The sequence below is a fragment of the Haliotis rufescens genome, unplaced genomic scaffold (assembly GCF_023055435.1).
Source record: "Haliotis rufescens isolate VD_foot unplaced genomic scaffold, xgHalRufe1.0.p SCAF_6, whole genome shotgun sequence".
In the NCBI taxonomy this organism is placed as follows: Eukaryota; Metazoa; Mollusca; class Gastropoda; order Lepetellida; family Haliotidae; genus Haliotis; species Haliotis rufescens.
In genome coordinates, this window is record NW_025964334.1 from 37,090,288 (window position 1) to 37,116,241 (window position 25,954).

General features: G+C 41.2%; 1 protein-coding gene across 1 annotated transcript; it reads right to left on the reverse strand.

Moving 5' to 3' along the window:
* Positions 1-2,213: 2,213 nt before the first annotated feature.
* Positions 2,214-18,722, reverse strand: LOC124112262 (glutamine synthetase-like). Its single transcript, XM_046472282.2, has 3 exons — positions 18,673-18,722; positions 7,854-8,020; positions 2,214-5,048 (listed from the first exon to the last, which is right to left on the reverse strand). Exons 2-3 carry the CDS (start codon positions 8,002-8,004, stop codon positions 3,883-3,885), a joined length of 1,317 nt encoding a protein of 438 aa, XP_046328238.1. The 5' UTR covers positions 8,005-8,020; positions 18,673-18,722; the 3' UTR covers positions 2,214-3,882.
* Positions 18,723-25,954: the final 7,232 nt, after the last annotated feature.

Sequence of the window (25,954 nt, forward strand, 5' to 3'; positions counted from 1 at the left end):
CTACATATTATCACTTATGAGGTAATATCGAGAATGCTCTTTCTATGAAGATTTGATAGATTGGTGTTTGTGGATCGATCTGTCGACAGACTGCTGCCGCATATATGGAGTATTGCTTAGTCACGCGTTAAACGACAAGGAAAACCATAGTCTGATACATTGTATTCGTATGAAATAAGCGCCCTCTGTCCAGTGACAGTTGAGTTTTTTTTACAATGTAATATTACAATTACAAATTCGCGTTGTGTAATTTTTAGATGAAACTGTAATTTATGTGGTTGGACACTCACACAAACTCCATAAGGGTTCCTGGCTATAACATTGTAGGCAAGAACAAGATAACAAGTACTGAAGTTCAGAAAGTGTAACAAGTTTTATGAATACTAGTATTAAAACGAGAGTTGAGGAATCAGCTCGCTTAGCAGAGGTACCACTGTACACGACCAACCCAAACAACAACACAAGACCTGAGTGAATAAACAGTCCGTTTATTAGACAGCCACAGAATCGTATATAAAATCAGTCAACAATAGAATGTTTACAATCACTTATTAGATAAGGTTTACAATCAGTTATAGAGGTACATACACTAGTATGCGAAGAACATTTGATGAACATGATATGGAACCATTACACAAGATACGAGGAGCGTTCAATAAGTTTTGCAACTTCAATATAAGACCAAGTCGCACAATGTCTTTTGCACTTTTATTTTTCAATATAATCTCCATTCACCTCAATACACTTATTCCATTTGTCACATGCTTTTAATACCACTTTTATAGAAATCCGCAGATTGGCCCTCTAACCACGCCTCTGTGGCAGCATGTATGTCCTCGTCATCCTGGAAACGTCTTCCACGTAAGGCAGATTTCATTTGCCGCAACAGGAAATAGTCACTGGTGGCTAAGTCTGGGCTGCAGGGTGGGTGATTTAACTGCTCGAATCCATATTCACATATGGCGGCCTGTGCAATTATCGATTTGTGAACCAGAGCGTTGTCATGCAAAAGTAGAATACCACATGTTAACATCACACGGCGTTTCTGGCGAATAGATTTTCGCAATTCTTTCATTACATTAGCATAATACTCTCCATTGATTGTTTGGTGGCATGTAATCAATCAGTAATATGCCTCTTGCATCCCAAAATATGGTGGTCATTACCTTGCCAGCCGATGGTTGAGTGCGAAACTTCCCCGGAGGCGGAGGATTGGCGTGCTTCCATTGCATGGATTCCAATTTAGATTCTGGGTCCCAGTGGTGGATCCATGTTTCATCACCTGTCACTGGACGAGAAAGAAATCCGGCTTCATCAGCCGTATAGAGATCAAGGAGGTCTCGACAACTTTCAGTTCTCTGATGGCGATCTTGAGCTCTGAGGTTTCTAGGTACCAATCTTGCAGATACCTTGGATATACCAAGATGCTCATGAATAATGGTTCCAACTGTTCGGTCAGGCAAAATTCTTCTTTCTATAGCAGCAATGGTTTCCGGTTGGGTGGCATCTGAAGGCCTGCCTGACCTTGGGTCATCGTCTATGGACTCCCTACTCCTTTTAAACTGTAGAGACCAACGGCAAACTGTGGAATAGTCAGGAGCATCCTTACCCATCACTTTACACATGCGATCATGGATTCGCTTGCTTTGCATCTCTCCTTGGTAAGGAATTTAATTACAGCACGTTGTTCATGTTTGAGAGAATCCATGATTGCGACCACCCTCAGGTGAATGAAGCCATCACATCTAACTTACTGCTGTGTCTGGAACTTGTTATGACACGTGTCAACCTGATGTTAGGACTAGTGTCACACCTGCCACAAGTTGACATTGTTTGTGTAACACAAATGCCCAAGTTGCAAAACTTATTGAACGCCCCTCGTATGTACAACGTTAGTCACGATACATATTCAAAGGCACACAACGTTATACAACAGTTTACCTATGATTGAATAAAGTAAACCCGACAAACTCTAGATAATACATTAGTGAGCATTCACACAAGATACATTCAGTTCAGCAACAAAACATAGTCCAAACAGTAAACAACGTAGTACAGTTAACCGAGTTGGCATAATCTATACACAGAAGTAGTACAATGGGAATATCTAAGATATACACTCAGTTTCTAATTAAACTTGCAGGTATTGCCAAGGGTAATCGCATATAGTTAAGATTTAACATAGTAAAAAATTGTAAGGTTTCTTACCTGAGTGAATAAACAGTCAGTTTATTAGACAGACACAGAATTATTGGTGACTGTCTGTCCGTATTTATACCTATTCTGGCAACTACAGATAATCTCATTGATTGATTAAAACTGACGATAAAGTTGTTATTGCGAACTTTAGTATCGCTATCTGGACAGAATTATATAATTTAGTTTGACCGTGGCATTGATGACAAAGGTGTTTATGAGTAAGAATAGTAAGAATAATAGATTACCAGTTTCTAGTATGCAACGAATGTACACGTGGTACGGGTGATTTGATAAGGGTGGATGATAAAGATATTAACGTCTGACTCTATCTGACCAGCACCATGAGAGATGCAGGTCCTGTCCGTTATGCGTTATCGTGTTTACCCTTGGCAGTCTAAAGATAATAGAACGTGGCCGGTAGTAGAAATATTACCTTATTTCACAATTCCCAACTCTCAATATGTGACATTTAACGTGATAAAATATTTGTCAAACTTTGTTCATTTTCCCCAGGTTAATAGTGGTATGACAATCCAGACAACGTAGCTTTAAATAAGTACATGATCCAACTAAGCACTAAGCTAAATTCCTTTAAACTCCATCCCTGGCAATCTTTTCTAAATGTGTTCTAATGTTACCAAACTAATTACCTAACCTTCGATATTGCCAATCTATGTAAACCAACTTTCCTATGTTTCCTAAGCTAAAGGTGTAACGGGCATAAGGTAAGACTCCAACACTCTGCATAAGTTATGAATTGATCTTCAACATTCGGCTACCCGACAAAGAAAATACAACGACCATACAGCGAACCATATAAGGGCTCACTGCTCACGGGCTCACTGCTCACTGCGGTATTCTTCAAATCATATGTCACTTATAAGGTGATCTTCTGTACCTGAAATAATGCTGTGGTTGTTTTCTAAAGGGACCTAATACAAAGCGAATATACCGCAGAACGTAAAACAATATTGACCAACTCACTCACTAATGGAAACCAGAAGTAACAGAGGATGTTATTCCATACCGATTATTACATACTATAATGAACTAGTCATCCAAACTAACTAAATATTAAATAACTAGAGGATATTTATGTCAATTATATCCATGCATAAGTGAATAAATGAAATGTTTTTTAATTGAGAATCTAAACCTGCAGAAATAGGATTGAGCCAATTGGCAAATCCTGTCATAGTTATTTAGGATGCTATGTATTCTTTGGCCGACGGACAAATTTGCTGAAATGTTTAATAGGTGCAGCTAATCTTTCCATTTTGTGAGCTTCACTCGTCTGTGTACTTCTTTTCTCATTTTCTTTTCATAAACTTGCATAAAATATTTCATTAAATATAAAGGACAGCCTCCATACAAACAAACTATACAGAATTGTTCTATGTCAAATAGTTTGATTCGGGTGATATCGGGAATTTCGTGTCCATATCGCCGCAGATAGCCGCAGATCATCCGCGACTTATAACCCACGTTTGCTGAAATCCTCATTTTAAGCCTTGATTGGGCAGGAAGTACGTTTCTATAAACATTCACTTCAGCGGAGATACCGTCATCAAATAAGATGTTTAAATCAGAGACAAGTAGTTATGGTTGGCCAACCAGAATAGAGTATCACAACTAAAGTGCTAAACGATCATACATTGTTGACAAGCCCAACATGTTGTCATATTAAAGGTATTCAACTCTTTCCATAGCAAAGCGTTCCTCGTCGGACTTAAGCAATTTGAACTTAGCGACCTCCACATCTCTCTTGCACTTGACAAACCATGTCACCAGTTCCTTTCCTAAGGCATTGCATAGAACCTCATCCTTTTCCAGCTCATCCAGAGCTTCTGCCAGGGAAAGAGGGAGGGATTCGTCGTCCTTTGTTTTGCCCGGGGGTGGGCACTCCATCTTTTTAATTACGCCGTCCAGTCCAGCAGCAATGGTAGACGCCAATACGAGATACAGATTGCTCTTTCCGCCAGGTAGTCTGTTCTCAAGGTATGTTCTTGAAGGTCCATCGTTTTTTGCGCGAATGCATGCATATCGGTCCTCTATTCCCCAACAGATGGTTGATGGATAACCAAATTTACCCAGGTTCCTATAGCAGTTGACAGTTGGGTTTGCAAAGGCACAGAGAGCTTTACTGTGTTTCAGGATACCGGCAATCCATCTTTTGGCGACTGTAGACAGCTTGTCTGGAGAACATTCGTCATAAAATATGTTTTCACCAGATCTATTCCATAGCGAAAAATTTAAATGTGTGGAGAGCCCCATCTGATTATAGTATGGATGGGACATGAAGGTGATTTTAAAACCCTCCAAATCTGCCATTTCCAAGAGACCTTCCCTCAGGCTAAAGGCCATATCCGGGCTCTCGATTCCATATTTGGGTTTTGCCACAGCTTCAAAAAGCCCAGGTCCCATTTCGACATGATACCTTTCAACATCTATCTTGGATTCTTGAAAATGCCTATCAAAGTGGAATAACAATTTGCTATGGTTGTTAAATACCCTGTTGCTGTACATATCGTCTCCTGCAAAAACTGGCTTCAATGTATCATTGTCAAGGAGTATAAATTCAATCTCATGACCGGAATACAAATCAAATCCAAGATCACCCAACCTCTGAAGCTGCTGTCTTGCTACATACCGAGGGCACGCATCTTGTGGAGAGTTGTCTTTCTTCCATCGAGACTCACACAAGACTTCAGCAACCTTTACTCCGTCCGGAGCCCAGGGAATGGACCTCAGTGTGTCAGCGTCAGGAAAGATCAACATATTGCCAATATTATAGTTCTTCTCATGCACTATGGTAGTTATTTCTGTTCTCGGGCCAAATACCAAAGTGTCTGCAAAGAAACGAAGGTACATCATGAATTGTGCGATAAAGACTAAAACGCTTGTGATCCTAAAAAGGACACTGAACGAGTATTAGGTATCCTGGCATAGCTAGAAGTGAGTGGGGCATACTGAGATAATCATTATCATTGATGCCTTTACCTTTAAACAGTTAGTGAATAATTCCTTGCATTGTTAAACATGATGACAAGTCCCAACATCATTTCCAATATTCATGTGTCACATACATGTATTTCTGCATAATATATTTTGGAGTGAGGCGCCTCTATCCTTAGTTTCGACATCGATGTATTGCCATCCGGCCATCGAAATTTGCAAAACATCGATATTGCGAAAAATCATTACATACCTAATGGTCATACTTCTGCAAGAACACTCAATGTCATCCCTTATGATCATACTTCTACAAGAACACTCAATGTCATCCCTAATGGTCATATTTCTACAAGAACACTCAATATCATCTCTAATGGTCATACTTCTACAAGAACACTCAATGTCATCCCTTATGATCATACTTCTACAAGAACACTCAATGTCATCCCTAATGGTCATACTTCTACAAGAACACTCAATGTCAACCCTTATGATCATACTTCTACAAGAACCCTCAATGTCATCCCTTATGATCATACTTCTACAAGAACACTCAATGTCATCCCTTATGATCATACTTCTACAAGAACACTCAATGTCATCCCTAATGGTCATACTTCTACAAGAACACTCAATGTCATCCCTTATGATCATACTTCTACAAGAACAATCAATGTCATCCCTTATGATCATACTTCTACAAGAACACTCAATGTCATCCCTTATGATCATACTTCTACAAGAACACTCACTGTCATCCCTTATGATCATACTTCTACAAGAACACTCAATGTCATCCCTTATGATCATACTTCTACAAGAACACTTAATGTCATCCCTTATGATCATACTTCTACAAGAACACTCAATGTCATCCCTAATGGTCATACATTTACAAGAACACACAATGTCATCCCTTATGATCATACTTCTACAAGAACACTCAATGTCATCCCTTATGGGCATACTTCTACAAGAACACTCAATGTCATCATTTATGATCATACTTTTACAAGAACACTCAATGTCATCCCTTATGGTCATACATTTACAAGAACACTCAATGTCATCCCTTATGATCATACTTCTACAAGAACACTCAATGTCATCCCCTATGGGCATACTTCTACAAGAACACTTAATGTCATCTCTAATGGTCATACTTCTGCAAGAACACTCAATGTCATCCCTTATGGGCATACTTCTACAAGAACACACGATGTCATCTCTAATGGCCATACTTCTACAAGAACACTCAATGTCATCCCTGATGGTCATACTTCTGCAAGAACACATGATGTCATCTCTAATGGTCATACTTCTGCAAGAACACACAATGTCATCTCTAATGGTCATACTTCTACAAGAACACTCAATGTCATCCCTTATGGTCATACTTCTACAAGAACACTCAATGTCATCCCTTATGGGCATACTTCTGCAAGAACACACAATGTCATCTCTAATGGTCATACTTCTACAAGAACACTCAATGTCATCCCTAATGGTCATACTTCTACAAGAACACACAATGTCATCCCTTATGATCATACTTCTACAAGAACACTCAATGTCATCCCTTATGGGAATACTTCTACAAGAACACTCAATATCATCTCTAATGGTCATACTTCTGCAAGAACACTCAATGTCATCTCTAATGGTCATACATTTACAAGAACACACTACGTCATCCCTAATGGTCATACTTTTACAAGAACACTCAATGTCATCCCTAATGGTCATACATTTACAGGAACACACAATGTCATCCCTTATGATCATACTTCTACAAGAACACTCAATGTCATCCCTTATGGGTATACTTCTACAAGAACACTCAATATCATCTCTAATGGTCATACTTCTGCAAGAACACTCAATGTCATCTCTAATGGTCATACTTTTACAAGAACACACTACGTCATCTGTAATGGTCATACTTTTACAAGAACACTCAATGTCATCTCTAATGGTCATGCTTTTACAAGAACACTCAATGTCATCTCTAATGGTCATGCTTTTACAAGAACACTCAATGTCATCTCTAATGGTCATACTTCTACAAGAACACACAAGGTCATCCCTTATGGTCATATTTTTACAAGAACACTCAATGTCATCCCTTATAATCATACTTCTACAAGAACACATGATGTCATCCCAAAATGGCAATACTTCTACAAGAACTTTCAATGTCATCTCTGATGGTCATACTTCTACAAGAACACTCAATGTCATCTCTAATGGTCATACTTCTGCAAGAACACACAATGTCATCCCTTATAATCATACTTCTACAAGAACACACGATGTCATCCAAAAATGGCAATACTTCTACAAGAACACACGATGTCATCCCCGATGGTCATTCTCCTACAAGAACACACAATGTCATCTCCAATGGTCTATATTCTACCAGAACACACGATGTCATTCCTAATGGCCATTCTTCTACCAGAACACACGATATCATTCGTAATGGCCATACTTCTACCAGAACACACGACGTCATCCCTTATGGACATTGTTCTTCATACACACAATATCTCCGCAACAGTACAATCCTCATAGCTCAACATTCAACCCCAGTATGTTACTGTTTATGATTGTAATGAATATATAATGTGCTCCCTTCGCTATATGTCTTAGACATTGCCGACGCAACGTTACATTTTCGTTCATAGTTATGTACTTACCTTCGCACAAATCCAACCCATCGTCCATGTATTCGGCGGCATAGCGACCAGCTATCACTTGACCACGATTCATGCCATTCAGGTCACAGAGGGCAAACCGCACATAGTCGTATTTACAGATCTCTTTTTGTACTTCCTCAAATTTCGACATTGTCACTGTGGCTAACCTGCAAAAGTGGATCATATATTATTAAAGGGTGAAGATTATGTATTATGTGAGTTTTTTACATCAGTATTTGATGACAGATTTCACCCGTGGGATGATGGGTAGAATGTATCCCCAGCACCCTTTTCTTGTCAAAAGAGTAATTCCGGGTTTGAATGGTTCCCAAACAATCTATGCGCTGGTCGTAAGAAGTTATTTAATGGATCGGTTGGTCGTTGTTCATGATATCAACAGCTGGCTTGTCTGGTCCAGATTCGATTATTTACAGGCCGCCCTCATTTAACTAGAATATTGATGAGTGCATACACACATGATAACAAATTGAATATATTGCTCAGCTGTATGCAACAATATTCCATTTATATCACAGAGGCCTGTAATGTAGTCTAGATCCGACACACCAATGACTGTTATCGTGAGCAACGTCCAATTCAAGCTATATCGCGACAGTCTGCTCCTTCTACTCTTTATCATCAAGTAATGACCTGAAAAAACGCATGTATCAATTGACGATTACAAAACAAATGTTTGGGCCGAGACATATAAAACTTAACATGCTTGCTCAACCGTCATTGTATGCAACAATACTAAATCTATCGACATAAGAAATAAACTGAGGCAGTTTCAGTTCAAAAGACTAGTGTGTAAGTGAACTGGGCTTTTAGCATCGCTTTAAACAGTATTTCAGTTATATCACTGTGTGTCAGCAGTAGAGGAAAACTTAGTAGTTCGTGACAACAAGAGCATTTACCTCCCAATTTCAAAGGAGAGCGATGAAGCGCGAGCGAGTGGACAATGGAGGGGGGTACTTGAATGTGCGTTAGACCGTTGAAACCTCCCTAAAGATGTGGTAACAATGGGGACAAAGGATGGTATTGATACAAGCGGAGTGAAGGTGTTGACACAGGTGCTCGTCGTCTGCTAGCGGTTTCCCGTTCGTCGTCTGCTAGCGGTCCCCCCCCCCCCCGTCTTCAACGGGTTAGATGCGAATAAGAAAAAAGATCGTCTGCTTTTGGACAGTCGTCTGCTGGTTTTTTAGAGACAGTTGTACGCAACGAACATGTCTTAATTAGTCTACAGGGTGTGTGTTGAAAGTACAATCATACCACAATAGAGACGGGAAGTGTCAACATGATATACGCCGGGTAATGTAGGGAAAAAAAATATGTACGTCTAGCTGGATCAAATTCATCTTGTACGGTCTACACGTTGTACACCATGAACGTTAGACAACGTGTATGGAAAAAACATAGAAGAAATAGATAAGACTACACAATCAGCAAGCTAGCAGTGTCGTTTAATTACATTTAGCGCGCAAGAACGAGGTAGTCACGTCACCCTGCATTGACTATAACGCTGAAGGCAGCCGGATTTCGAATCACCCCGCGCTGCGTACTATTGTGAATCATTTGTAAAGAATTATTCAGCCCTGTCCCGACTTGCATAGTTGATGTTTCAACGCTAGCCTTTTTCTTTTAACGCGATGACAAATAAATAGTACGGTTTGAGTTTTAACCGTGTAACATGATGTGCACAGTTTTACTTCAGAACGTGCTATTTTGAAAATAGATAGAAAACTGATAAGTACATGTACCAGTGTGACGGTACGAAGCTAGGTTTGTTGGGAAAGTGATGGAAGCAATCTATAGGACATTTTCATGTTTACAATACTCACCCTTAATTCGAAGAGAGAACAGAGTTTATTATGGAAAATTGTTTGACGAGGAAAATGTTTTATTGGAAATATATGTCGAAGCAGGTTTTTTCATAGCTAATGTAGAGCAGAGAGACTAAGCGACCGACCGCCCATAACAATGTCAACATACACTACCCCGGCCTTACAATTAATGTTAACATACCAGCCTCGCCTGAAGCTTCCCTTTCATAAATTGTGTGAGCAGTGTCCCGTATTCATGATATGTCAGGGAAGATGTGTTGTACATTTGTTATTTTTAAAGGGAGTTATTTCAGAGAGGATATATATGGGTATTCCCCCTCATTAAACCTTTCTTTCGTTGGTGTCTATTAAACGTATCCGATATTTAATACATTTGAATGATGTAGGTAAGTATGTGCGTGTAGATGTTGTACCTATATCCGAACACGAATGTATCACACCTTTCAATAGATCAATTACGGTTCTAACCACGACACGCAACATGACTATGAGCGTGGTTAGCAGTTTTATATTTATAAACACATCGTAAATGACAGATTTCTGATGAATGAACTCGCCCGCACACATGTATATAGGGTTATGTTCGCCCGAACTGTAAACAGTGACACATTGATAACAGGAAGGGTGTGTGGAATGCACTCGTCCTTGTAAGGGTAAAATACGCGTTTAAACTCACCATTTAAATGATGACATTACTTTTTAGATGTATTGGTATCAGTGAGTGAGTGAATTTAGTTTTACGCCACACTCGGCATTATTCCAGCTCTAGGACGGTGATCTGTCAATAAACGAGCTTGGACCAGACAATCCAGTGATCAACAGCATGAGCAGCGATCTGTGCAACTAGGAACCGATGGCACGTGTCATCCGAGACGGCGAGACTGACCAACCGATCCCCGTCAGTCGCCGATAAGCATGGGTTACTGAAGGTCGATTCTATAACCCGGGACCTTCACGGGTGTAGTATGACGAAGACTATATACTAATATGCAAAAACTGAGAAAAAACAAACAATTCATTCATTCGTTTCATTTATTGATTCGAGTCAATCGGTTCCATACAAAGCCGTGATATACGAATGGACAATAGTATTCACTCTGGAACATTATTTAGTCACTCATATACACATGCTGCTGCTGCTCGAAGGCCCTATTGTTTAAACAGCGAGTCCATGTTTTGAAACAAATTTCGCACTGTTGAATGTTTCCTTTTCTACGCTGTTTTAAGGTTGAATGGTTGTCTATAGTCTATGCTTTATCCATTGCTTGTAACGATTTCCGTCCAGGAGGTCCCAGTTTCACCATTCCTCTCACGTAGAGGGAAATTCGGCGTTTCTTATCGTGCAAACGCCTCAGTTTACGAGGTGTTTTCAAAATATGAATCAAACTAGACGCGTGGCGTTGACTCGGCATTCTCTTCTGACTGTTAGACTGATATAGTAGTGATGGGTATTTATGCCTAATCGTTCTGCTCACGATCATCATCCTCCTCCTCGTCATCACCGTCGTTATCCTCTGCAACGCTATCAGATTCAGTCTCACTTTCTATTTCCGGCATATCCATCAAAGGCAGGATCTCTTTCATCTTGGGTTTTAGGAGGAGTTTGATTTTATTTTTGAGAACGGATTGTTCCGTGGAAGGATTCATGTCTCCCAGGTTGTATAGCATGTTTTGAAACAGAGGTGCCTCTTTAAAGTACGTGGTATATTCCATCGCATAGTTGAGAGTACTATGCACTAGATCCTCCCACCTCAGTTTCAATCTTCTCTCAATCCATTCTTGCGTTCGTCCCTGTTGCTTGTACTGTTTTTTCTGCAGTTTCATCTTGTCATGAAACGTATCGTACACCTGCTTCCAGATGCGTTGTAAGCCTACATTTTGCCACTCCTCAGCTTCCATATTAGTGAATGTTGACTTCCCACGTGGAGGTTTGACGGCAAGACCACTGCCTTTCTTGGAAGAGGCTAGGTCGTCAAAGTCACTGTCATCGTCATCACTCTCGAGTCTGGCACGCTTTCTCTTAGGTTGAAGGCTATTGGCCGGACACCAGTGTTTGATATGTCGCTGTAGATCGTGCATGTTATCTATCAGCAGTAAACAGCCGCGAAATACGCTTGTCGTGCTTTGCTTCGGCCAGGAAATCATCCAGGACCAACACGTTCTGTTGACGAGCATCAAAGTAATCCTCGTCCAAGATATGGTAGGGAATTCCTTTTACAAAGGTCAGCTGAGGCAGCTGCTCACCGAGGTCCTTATATAATGGCTGCCATTGAGTATAACACCAAACGATGCGGGTAGGTTAGGGTTGGATGAGGCCATGCCGGAGAACATGAGAGGTAAACACAGACTTTCCACAACCACTGGGTCCCACAACGAGCGCATTTGAGGGAATCAGGAACTTGAATTGTTCTCGAAGATCAGATATACATGGTAAATGAGGCAGCCACGAGTGGACTTGCGATGGCGGCGGCGGCGGATGTGCTTGAAACGGCGGGTTGGCTTGACGCAGCGGCGGCGGTGGGTGGACTTGCGGCGGCGGCGGCGTTAGCGGGTGGGCTTGTAATGGCGGGTGGATTTGCGGCGGCGGCGGCGGCGGTAGTGGATGGGCTTGCGGCGGCGGCGTTAGCGGGTGGGCTTGTAATGGCGAGTGGACTTGCGGCGGCGGCGGCGTTAGCGGGTGGGCTTGTAATGGCGGGTGGATTTGCGGCGGCGGCGGCGGCGGTAGCGGATGGGCTTGCGGCGGCGGCGTTAGCGGGTGGGCTTGTAACGGCGGCGGCGGCGGTATGCTATGTTTATTTCTCCTGTGTCGTAACATGACATCTCTCCTTGAAAACATTTGTTCACAGACCGGACAGGTGGCAACCCCCATGGTGATCCAATACGGTGTGCGATTAGAGGGTATGAAGCTTTCTTTTATACCCTTGACTCTGTTGACGCTTCAAGGCAGCAAGTGCCCGTTCCACCACAGCCTTCACCTCCGTCACATGTTGTATTTTCACGGGTTGGGGTGTTGTCTTCGATACCTGTTTGGTTGTCATCGTTTTCATTTTAGGTGTTACCTGTCTCTTCTTTGTCTTCAGCGTCGACTTCTTGGCTGCTTGTGGTTTCTTTCTCTGTTGTGATTTTCTCATCGTAGTCTTCCTAAATATATCTCTAGGGTCAAATCTAATCTCTGATGCTTTCTTCATGTTGTTCACGTCCAATACGTTTGCTGGCGAGAGTAAAACTGTTTGTCGGGCTACACTACTGTAGAGTTTATACTGTCTTACACGTGCAGGGAATCTTGGAAGACACTCTTTTCTCCACAGCACACTTGTGAGTATGTAAAAAAAGGGATCAGTATGTGTATTTTAGTTTGGTTTTACAATACACACTGGTAAATAATCCTTGATGGTCTTCACCTTTGGCTTCCACAGGCAGCAGGCCCAGTAACCCATGCTTATCGGCGACTGACGGGGATCGGTTGGTCAGTCCCGCCTCTCTGAAATAACTCCCTTTAAAAATAACAAATGTACAACACATCCTACCTGACATATCATGAATACGGGACACTGCTCACACAATTTATGAATGGGAAGCTTCAGGCGAGGCTGGTATGTTAACATTAATTGTAAGGCCGGGGTAGTGTATGTTGACATTGTTATGGGCGGTCGGTCGCTTAGTCTCTCTGCTATACATTAGCTATGAAAAAACCTGCTTCGACATATATTTCCAATAAAACATTTTCCTCGTCAAACAATTTTCCATAATAAACTCTGTTCTCTCTTCGAATTAAGGGTGAGTATTGTAAACATGAAAATGTCCTATAGATTGCTTCCATCACTTTCCCAACAAACCTAGCTTCGTACCGTCACACTGGTACATGTACTTATCAGTTTTCTATCTATTTTCAAAATAGCACGTTCTGAAGTAAAACTGTGCACATCATGTTACACGGTTAAAACTCAAACCGCACGGTTTATTTATCATCGCGTTAAAAGGAAAAGCTATGCATCAACTATGCAAGTCGGGACAGGGTTGAATAAGTCAACGCCTTCTTTACAAATGGTTCACAATAGTACGCAGCGCGGGGTGATTCGAAATCCGGCTGCCTTCAGCGTTATAGTCAATGCAGGGTGACGTGACTACCTCGTTCTTGCGCGCTAAATGTAATTAAACGACACTGCTAGCTTGCTGATTGTGTAGTCTTATCTATTTTGTCTATATATTTTTTCTAAACAGGTTGTCTAACGTTCATGGTGTACAACGTTTAGACCGTACAAGATGAATTTGATCCAGCTAGACGTACATTTTTTTTCCCCTTACATTATCAGGCGTATATCATGTTGACACAACCCGTCTCTATTGCGGTATGGTCGTACTTTCAACACACACCCTGCATTCATCAAACCAGGTCGCACGCTCAAGCGAGCGCGGGTTAAACGACGAGGCCACGTGAGTTGTCAAGCGCGCTCAATTCAAACTGGGCTGACGGGTACGGTCTGTCTATTTAGAGCAGCACGCCATACACATAGCTCTATTGAATACCCTTTACTTTTGTTTTCTTATGAATTCTTTTCTGCCTTATAAACACACACCTTTCATTCCCCACCCTTTCCCGACACGTTGTTGATGCATGAGTCATCCTATCCGATCACGTGACTTGGATCAACCAATCACCTTCCCTATTTTCACTCAACCTCCCTCAACCAAAAGGGGTTCCTGGCGACCCGTTCTATACTACTGTCAGCTTAATGTGTGAGGAAAGCCCAAAGGGATGCAGGTTTCAGACGTTTTCCACTTTGGCGAAACCCACGAGCACGGGCATGGTGCCGACAAACCTAGAAAAATAATCGGGCAAACTAGAATTCGACCCCACAATCATAGGTTCCTGGTGTGCCCAAGGGTCGCAACATCAAATGAACGCATTGCATCGAAAGTAACAACAAATACATGCATAGAAACGATTTGCTATATTTCAATAAAACGTGTGCTCAAATTGTACAAGAATTTATTGCACATCTTGTGAGATGCGACTAAATGTGAATACATACTCTTCACAAAAAGTAGAGGGATCATGAAATATGTTAATACCAAGTATTAGAACAAAAATGCTACGCAAGAACGTATATGTCTGTTAAACTTTACACCAAAACACATCCCATAGATTTTACGTGCCTTACGTCATTCCTGATTTTGACACTTTCAAAGAAGGTCGACTAATTTCCGTAAACCATTAGTTCTGTCAATCTTATTGATTCTGCTTTTCATACAGTTGTGATTGACTTGATTTCATTTATTTTTTTGTGTATGAATAAGCAATGGGACGCTGCAAAGCGAGGAGCGTCTACGGGCTATTTGCATACTGGAAACAAGGCAATCGCCACTCTGGGATCAGCAGTCTATGGAACAGGTACCAAAAGGATCCAAAATGTAGGCGATCGACGCCGTTCAGGGCGTTCCAGGTCTACGACAAGAGTACAGCCTCGTTTGTTCCGAAACCAGGCTCAACTAAATCGAACTCAAACGGCGAATCGAATTGTTGCAAACTTTTATCAGGCCACTGGAGTACGAGTCACAGGTCAGGCAGCATACACACAGCTCCACCCTACGGCCACGTTTTGTGCCGCCCTTTGCAAATCGTCATATGTTGTAAACGCCAATGTTGTACGCAACGTCGAAACTGGGATGATCCGTGCTGATCGCTCTGAGTCTCGATTCACTTTGCACTTCCTTGATAGACGTTGTCGTGTCTGGCGATGTCCAAATGAGCGTCAGACCGATGTCAACATGAGACCTCATGACAGATTTGGCGGTGCATCGGTTATGGTGTGGGATGGCATCACTGTGGCTAAACAAACCCCACTCCATATTGTCCAAGGTAGAGTTACTGGACTGTACTATCAGGACAACATACCGACACCCTTTGTTGTCCCGTTTGCACCGTATGTGGGTCGACATGTTGTTTTTTCAGGAAGACAGCGCCCGTGCTCACCATGCCCGAATCGTCCATGCTCACCTCCAGCAGCACAACATCCACAGAATGCCATGGCCAGCAATGATCCCAGACTTTCCCCCATTGAAAACGACCACGACCACGTTGTCCATGAGCTGCAGGAGGAATGGGACTCCCTTAAGTCGCCATTTGGGACACTCATACGGATATGACTGAATGTTTGACAAATAGTGGTGCATTACGCACTACTGAACCAAAGACGTCAAATTTCCTATCTTACCCCGATCGTCCTTCAAGATCGTTGGCGGTCTTCACATCTACTGTCATACGTCTCTCCTGGTTATAGTATGTCCCAAATTCGTTCACTGGTATCATATAACACTTACTAGAAACTAATATGTCATACAATTTTGGAAATGTTAATATATTTCCGAGTATCCCCCTTCTTTTTTAAGAGTTTATCTTGAATCAGTATTTTTTTAATTAACCATTTTTTAACAATGACTACGAAATGTTCAGCAATATTAACTGCACTACGAGATCTGGTCTTCCTGTTTTGGCTACTAATTGTCCAGTTCACAAGTAATCATAACTATGCTGAAATTGTCTATGAACTGGATATGTAAAAGCCAGAATTGCAACAATAACAAAATAAAAATGTGTGAGTGAATGTTGTTCAACGCCGCGGTTAAACATTCCATCTCAGTTTGTTTTACCTTTCAAGTGAGTGTGTGCAGTTTTACACTGCTTTCCGTAATAGTCGAGAAATATCACGCGGATTTCCCTTTCAAATTGATGTATATCTCATTTGTTTAACTCCGCAATTTTAACGTTACATCTCAGTTTGTTTTTGGAGTGAGTATGGTTTTACGCTGCTTTTCGTAATATTCCAGAAGTCTGTTGCAATGCCGCACACCAGCACTACTTCCATTCGATGGCGGCCCGCACACTATCGTTTCTAGGTCAAATATCATTTCTACAAAAATTCAAACTTTTAAAGTTATAAAAATAGAAAAACTATAACTCGCTTTGAGAAAATACAACACATGGAGGCCAGGAAAAATATATCTCGAGCATCCGCAGAAACAGACACCACAGGGCTGTCCTGCTCTACCGAGTGGCATCCACCGTTCAAGCGTAACTCTAATGTAATATTCAAGTTGAAACCAACCGAGTCAAAACTCAGTAACCAGTCGACCGGAGATACATTCATCTGGACTGTTTTTCATGTCAACTTTCATGTCACGCCTGACTCACTTTAATTATAGTCTGGAAGGTAATTTAAGGTACCTTTACGTTTACTACAATATCTGAAAAACTATTGGACCTACTCCAGTCAAAGTTGTTATGAGATTATTAAACAGTCATACATAACTGGATATTACATTTAAAGACAATCGGTGCATGAATAAAAAATCTGTCTATTTAGCTATCACTATATTTCATCAACAACCAGACCTGTTGGTCACGGGTGGAACGAGAATTGAAACAGCCATCTGCATAATGCTACCCCTGCGTCACAGGGCCATATGACACAGGTGAATCAATCAACTCAACTCGAAAGGGTGCACGGGAATCACGCACGTTGAGGCGCCCAACGCTAACACCGTATTCGTGCGTGCGTAACGATCTCTTCAGTGACGACCCAGGTGCGGATAGGATAGGAGGCGGAAGAGTCATGGTTCGAACAAAATGTTTTGGACTGGGCCAATCTTACCATGGCATTGCCAATGGCAACATGACAGCTGTTCGGTATCCCTTGAAATTCTTGCTCCAACATTTGTTACATTCATGGTTCAACGACCTTGACATGACAGGATAGGAAGCGGAGGTGTCACCTATGGATTGGGGAGTGAGTGAGTGAGTGTGTATGGTTTTACGCCGCTTTTAGCAATATTCCAGCAATATCACGGCGGGGGACACCAGAAATGGGCTTCACATAATGTACCCATGTCGGGAATCGAACCCGGGTCTTCGGCGTGACGAGCGAACGCTTTAACCACTATGCTACCCGACCGCCCCACCTATGGATTGGGCTGAGCTAACCTTCACACTGCCATTGCTGTTCGGTAACCGATGACATTCTTACTCCAACATTTGTTCCATTCATGGCCCAGCGGCCTTGACACGACATTCCACCATGATGACGCTCGGCCACACGTGACTCGTGTCTGTATTGGATGTCAATGTAATATCGTTTGCCAGCATGTTCACCAGATTCATGCCCTATCGAACACCTTTGTGGTGAATAAATATAGTGAGAACGACATATGATGTATACTAGATTAATATATGCACATGCACATGCACATGCACATGCACATGCACATGCACATGCACATTCGGAAATTTGTCACTTGGTTTGACTTTACTTGCGTTTGCATGCGATTGTGACGGGCGCCACCGGTGGAGCAGCATGCTCATAGTAGGATCAGAATCGTAAAAATCGACTCTGCTTTTGGCAGAGATTTCTTATGACTATGGAAGGGGTTTTATCGCGTTAATTACTGTCACATATATTTATTAATGCCATGCCATTGTGTTTTGATTATTCTAGATTTTGTAAAACAACACTCGACATGTTTGGGTACATGCTCACCACTCGTCATGATATAGCACATTGCTTTACAGGTCAGATCATTGTGACTCTCAAATACAGCGACACGTCTTAAACACGGTTATGACTTCTTCCAGACGATGTCATATAACAAATAAGAACTAAAGTGCTCTAATTAAGGATTCATTAATTCGGAAATTTGATTATCTGGACGGTTTCACTGGACACGGTATCTTCCGGATTAACAGTGTTTTCACTGTATCCAATATTAATGATTATAGACTTATTATATTTCCCACTACACTGTTATCACGATTTCATCTTCTTTTTACACAGGGTACAGATATAGACCTATATTTCCCACTGAAATAGTTACAGACTACTCTTATGTGCATCAATTCAAACATTCAGTAAGTCCTTAAACCCATTTATCACATCTGAAAATATTCTGTCTCGACTATTAAAGTAGCAACAGTTTCTTACCTGAGGATCTGTCCGTGTGGTGCTCTGCTGTTCAAGCGGAATACAACGTATAAATAAGAAAGGAAAAACAAGACGGGAATGCGGTTATGCGGGTACGGGGTAATGAAGCATTACCGTCGGGGGCTTGGAAGCTGCACCAGTAACCTAGTTTGACGGTGTACTGGACACGAATAATCATAGTCCCTGCATCCTTGTTCATGATGTTCCCTACGCATTGCACTGCCGACCCGTGAAGATCCTGGGTAGAATAGGTCTTCAGCAACCCTTGCTTGCCGTAAAAGGCGACTATGCTTGTCGTAAAAGGCGACTAACGTGATCGGTTGGTCAGGCTCGCTGACTTGGTTGATGCATGTCATCAATCCCAATTGCGTAGATCGATGCTCATGATATTAATCACTGGATTGTCTGGTCCAGACTCGATTATTTACAGACCGCCGTCATATAGCTGGAATATTGCTGAGTGCGGCGTAAAACAACAAACCAACCAACCCACCAACATTGCACTGCCACGGATAATCATCCACGAGGAGCCTTAAAGTCCTGTCCTTCTTATTTCTGTCAGTAGTATTTGTCCGCATCATACCTGTGCTCGGGGCTTTCTACACCTACCAAGATGAGAGAAAACTAAAATACTGTTTAAAGAGGCTTTAAAATCAGCTCGCTGTCATTAAATGCTCAATGTACTTTGTTCCACTCACTCTCAGATTTAGTGTGTGTGCGTGTGCGTGCGTGCGTGCGTGCGTGCGTGCGTGCGTGCGTGTGTGCTGTTCTTGAATTTCTCACTCAGCAATATTCTAGGTTTATACGACCGCCTGGAAACAATCGCCATTAGCCACGACCTGCACCTTTGGGGCATGGTAGCATGCTATAAACCTAATCACTGAGACTCAACTCCCGTTTAATCGCCTCTTACAAGAACCCGTGAAGGGTGGACTACTTTCAATATACAAAACATTCAATGTGATAGCAATATCACTTATTTCCTAAGCAATATAAAACAATTCCCGAAGTGAAGCCAATTAACACTGCGCTAAGCACTATTCCAACCTGTTACAATCAGCCAGACAAACACGTGATCGCCGAGTCTAAGCCGATCTATTCAGTTCATCTCTTACAACCAGCACAGGTTCGCTGCGGACTTCACTAACCAGGACTCTCCGCGGCGTTGTAGGACTTAGGATATCTGATGTGCGTACAAAGTTCAACCAGGACATACTGAGCAGTGTTGGGGTAATGCTTCGAACCAGTTGCCTCTTACGACAAGAACACGCGAAGATCCGGGTTAGAATTGCTCTTCAGCCACCATGCTTGTCTTAACAGGCGACATGCTTGTCGTAAGAGGCTACTAACGGGATCGGGTGATCAAGCTCGCTGACTTGTCATCGTATCCCAATTGCGTGGATCGATGCTCATGATATCAATCACTGGATTATTTGGTCCAGATCAGGCTCTCGGCCTTGGAATCTGTAGTGTCTTCTCGCACTCCCCATCGGGAACAAAACAAATGAGGTATGCGTGTCTATCATATATCTGACTATACCAATTAATCTATATATATGTTTTCTCATTTGGCTAAATTCTCCTAAATGTAGACACATTCCTTACAAATAGTGGTCGTGATTGTCATATTTAAATGAATGACTCTGTTAATGCATTTTTTTGCATCCGTAAAATATAACCAGCACTGAATGCTGAATGCTAACTGTGGTTTTTTTTCTTTGATCGGTGTGTTTGATGTACCGTGTTAAATATGTGTCATATGTTTACCATATTGAATGCACTGACATTGACATTGAATGGAAATGAACCTAGAGATGAGACAAGAAAAAGTGACGTTCCTTGAACTGGGTCTGTAGAGGAATGTCCCAGATTTACTCTTCACACTTATGTTCTTCTCTTGTGTGTTTATCGTCAGTAAGTGAGTGAGTGAGTTGGGTTTAACACCGCTTTAAACAGTATTCCAGTTATATCGCGGCGTGTCAGCTTAATATGGGAAGAAAGCCCGAAGTGATGCAGGTCTCGGACGTTTACCACTTCGGTGAAACCCACGAGCACGGGTATGGTGCTGACAAACCTTTAGGTCTGGAAGTTGATTTAAGGTACCGGCGTTTACTACAATATCTGAATAACTTTCGCACCTACTCCAGTCAAAGCTGGTATGAGATTATTAAACAGTCATACATAACTGGATATTACAATCGGTGCATGAATAAAAAATCTGTCTATTTAGCTATCACTATATTTCATCAACAACGAGACCTGAACGTCGCTGTTGGGCAGCTAAAGCAGCTTTTGTGAGTATTATCGTAACACTGTGATAACGAGATTATCATTTTCAGGGCTTAAGTGTTGTGAAATATTTTTTTAAAGATGTATCCGTAGACATGCAATGTACAAAAATATACCGTTTGATAGTTCACATAGGCACCATGGATTGTCTTGAGCTGGTAATAAGGAATCTTGTAGGTCAATCGATAATCCACAATCTTCAAATGGTCAAACTGGATAATGGGAAATATGCTGCTTGACCAGTAACTGCGGATCCAACGATCCAAAGCCAGTCTTAATGTTGCTGTACTGCTTCATACGAAGGAAGAACCTTCTCCATGGACGATAGTTAAATGTGGAAACAAGTTCCCAAATGTACAACTAATTCATTACACCAGCTCATCTCCAGTACATAATTTTGTATTATTTGCCCAGTCAGAAGAGGGTGAATAGTGACCCCAAGCTGTGGTGAAAACATGTAGTTATTCTTGCACATAACAGACAATTCCCCCTTATTACTTGCCCGTGAAGAGATCAGCCGTTTAATAAACATACAGCTTTATTACACATTGTGTAATACCAAAACGCGTGCTTATGTACTCTCGGAACACGTTTTACGAACAAATATTGAAAGCTCTCAACATCCCTTGGCGTATTCAACGACATTGTGTGTGGAGATGATAGATCACTGGGAGGAGCTTATGCACACTCGATGACCCCAGCAACCTTGTTGCTAGGCTGACGTCACATGGCATTGTTTCGCCGATGGATCTTGCAACAAAATTCAACAAATTACGTCATCGGGTATTGTGACGTCATTGTAAACTTTGAGCTGCAAGGCCCCGTTCCACAAGGTGATCGTACTCTAGCGCAACGAGAGTCTTTAGTCTAAGTGAAATTATGTGAGTTGTGATAGCCTTAGCACTACAATAATTTTGTGGGACGAACGCCTGAATTCTAAAGGTGGACCATTGTATGATATTAAATTCATACGTTTCAACTTTTGACGTGTTTGAAGTATTATTCTGTTAAACTCAATTGGATTATGCCATGGATCGTGTAGGTGTCAGCCTATTTACACTCAACAGTATAATTCTAAAAACATTATAAATGACAAGTAATAAATGAAATACTAAACTCGCTCTCGTGTAAAACCAATTTTATGAAACTCGTGAATAGTTGTGGTATCTGACTCGCTTTCGCTCGTCAGATACCAGAACTATTCACTCGTTTCATAAAATTGGTATTACACGGGAGCTCGTTTAGTATTCTATATTTACATCATTGGCATAAAAGATATTGCAGTTTCTCTGGATATGGGGAAAATGAATCAATTTTATTTACATCTCCTATAAATATCAGCTTGGGTTGAATAATTGCGCATGTTCAATTATTAGAAAAACCCTTCCTGCAACCTCCCAAATCAGATTTGTCAACACATTCTAGTACATATAATGTTCGTGTAACTCCAAAACATACACATTGTAAAAAGGAAAAACTCTCCTACATTTTCATAGGGCCATCAGATAACTTTCATAATAATTACTGAAGAGTTTGCTTATTTCTCAATGTACAAAGGCCGTAGTTAACTTTTTTTGAAAGGGGGTCAAATATTTGTACAAGTATCACTTGTCTCCAACTTGTATTTTCATGATTCAAATAAAACTGTTTTCTATATAAAAAAAAAACAGGGTGGCAACTGCCCTCCCTGCCCCCCGGCTGGCTACGGCACAGATGTATGCAGAGCCTGTGGGCAAAAAAGGCCACCTATCATAATTTGTCCTAGCACTGCTCACCATGCAATGTATAGATGGTTATGATTAGGACCGATCACGGTGTTGTAATACTACGTGTTCTTTTACAATCCGACTGTGTGTTGTATACCACTATATGTTTCAGGGTCCGGATCGTCTGACGATGTACGTGAGCACAGGGGCACACTCGTCGAAGCCGCCGCAATTCGCTGTACAGAGTTGCGTTCCTTGGGCGCGCCAAAAAAAATCTATGTTCGTGTGTTCGAATCCCGGTTCGCCCCGATTATGTTTCTATAGTCTGGAAGTTAATTTAAGGTACCGACGTTTACTACAATATCTGAATAACTATTGGACCTACCCCAGTCAAAGTTGGTATGAGATTATTAAACAGTCATACATAACTGGATATTACATTTAAAGACAATCGGTGCATGAATAAAAAATCTGTCTATTTAGCTATCACTATATTTCATCAACAACCAGACCTGTTCGTCACGGGTGGAACGAGCATTCATTGTAACAGCCATCTGCATAATGCTACCCCTGCGTCACAGGGCCATATGACACAGTTAAACCTATCAACTCAACTCGAAAGGTTGCACGGGAATCACGCACGCGAGAATACGGTGTTAGCATTAGATTTCATGATGTCTCAGCGCAAGCATCTTTCCGCTGATGCTGATGAAAGGTTTCGTTGTTAAAATATTTGAATACTTTAAGGCTGAAAGTGAAAGACGTTCGCCCTTCTTTGGCATTTCAAAGTACATGAAAAGAACAATTCATGCGTTACAGCTTCCCAAACAAACCGTAGTTAAGATTTTGAACTCTCATAAAAACACATGCTCCCCTGCACATCCCTTAGGGGGCATCTCAAAACAGGATAGGAAATTAAAGTTTCTCACAAAAGCTGCTTTCGCAGCCCAACAGCGATGTTGTTGTTAGTAGCAGGATAATGTAGTTACCAACAGCAGCACCAGGTCTGTGACTTAGGCACAGCACCGGCATCAGTGTTGTGCCATGTTCTGTAGGTCGGCCCCCCCAGAATATTTCCTCCCCGGTCGTTTTATAAATACTTGCCATGCAGTTCAATAGTTGCCAAACACTTCTGATAGAGACGATGTTGAGAATGTGGAGCGAAAAGGGCTTCACTTTGAGCACTGTGTTTTCTTTAACTACCGCAATATGAGACAATAAAGTGGTATATAGGTAGATATAATACTAGTCGTTAGATATAAAGAATGTTTAGTGACTTTAGAAGTTCTAGGAAAGTTATTACCCCGTGTCGTGTCAGCCCTACGACATTCGCGATTTTCCACTTCCAGAAAACATCCTGTGTTGGTTTAACATGAATTAGTAAAGGTTAATTAGGGATGCCCAACACGTTAATTAATGAAAGACGAGTAGTCAAAATGCTATCATTTCCTGCCCAGGACATCACACCCCCACACGCTTAGGTCGGTGAGAAACATTCTCATCAAAGAAAACACACAGTCAAGACTGTAGATTCCCGTCGTCTAGCTACAAATCATGTGATGTATTAAAGGTTGAAGAATTTTGAACTGAACTGTCCGAAAGTTTATATCTAAAATGTTGGAATTGGATAAAGTGATAAAGTCTTATATCAATATGTAGACTCATAAATATTGGTTTTATGTTTCAACGGAGATATGATATTTTCTTATGAAATATCGCGTATTAGTGTAATTTGCATGCTTTACCATTCATTGTACCATTCTAAACCATGTGAATGTTGTAATATCAGTCAATCGGGTGGGAAAACAGCCCAATCCTCGCTCTTTAAAGGACTATATCAATCATTTTGCAAGTTGAAATGACCCCTGATACTTTATGAAAACTTTATGACAGTTTTTTTATAGAGTCAAAATCAATGCTGATTATTCATAAACTTAATGCTTCGTAATATAGGTCTGTGGCCTCTTCAGTGCTGAATAAAGATTGAAAATACATCAGTCAATCAAAGATGAAGGTAACTTTATACATCAGAGTTCTTGAGAATAAGTTCATGTTTTGTTCTTAGACTAACATTTCAACCATCGATTGTGTTCATATGTAGACTCAAACTGGTATATTAAAAACAACAACTGTATTAGAAACAACAAACTCTGTAGAGACTCTTGTCTCTCATCCTTTGTTTGGTATGATTATGTCTTATAATTATTGAAGGATGGACGGTACAGTTACCAAATAAAATATGCTGAAATATCAATTCGTTATGACCATATTTCTATTTTTTAAAGTAACCCTCCTTACATCAAAGATAGCTATTTAAAGAAAGAAATGAGTTCTCGTGTTTCATGCTCACATTTTTTCAATAATACCCCTGTTCAACATGATTTCGACTCCCCTTTCTACCTGTTTTCAATCATCTCCCCGAAATTGTATAAGCATGGCGGACAAAATGCTGTTGTGGAAGTGATTTAAATTCATTCCTGTCACATTCAGCACACGATAAAGTCCAGGCATCTGATGTGAGAGATAGACCCTTTTGTCAACCCTTCGTCGATGGACTTATAGAAATACACTATTTATGCAGTGTGGTTATTTTGGAATTGACATTCACTTTGTGGGAGTTCATTGGGGTATGAAGGTTCATACTAAATGAACACACACAGAGTGAAAGTCAATTCTAATAATTTTTATATCACTATTTTATACCTCCAGGTGATGTAGCGCTTGACATATACGTGTGACTTTATGTTTACACTGACAGCCATACAACAACCAGCTGAGCGGGCACGGGTGGCCCAGTTGTCTGAGGCGCCGCGATTCGCTGTGCAGAGTTGCGTCCCTTGGGTACACCAGAAATCTATGATTGTGGGTTCGAATCCCGTTCGCCCCGATTATGTTTCTAGGTTTGTCAGCACCATACCCGTGCTCGTGGGTTTCACCGAAGTGGTAAACGACTGAGACCTGCATCACTTCGGGCTTTCCTCCCACATTAAGCTGACACGCCGTGATATAACTGGAATACTGTTAAAAGCGGCGTTAAACCCAACTCACTCACTCACACCAGCTGTATCTTGAAATAAAATAGTTCCTTAAAATGAGAGGTGACATGAGCGTATATATGCTCAACTTGCTTTACAGGAACATTTGTTGCAGTTTGTTTACAAGAAATGTATTCAAATAATATAATCATTGGGTGAGAAAGGTCTACCTCTGTAAGTCAGCCATATGTCAAATAGATGCTATGGTAAATTCAATTAATTGCTGTGCACTGGAGCTGTCAGTCCAGACAC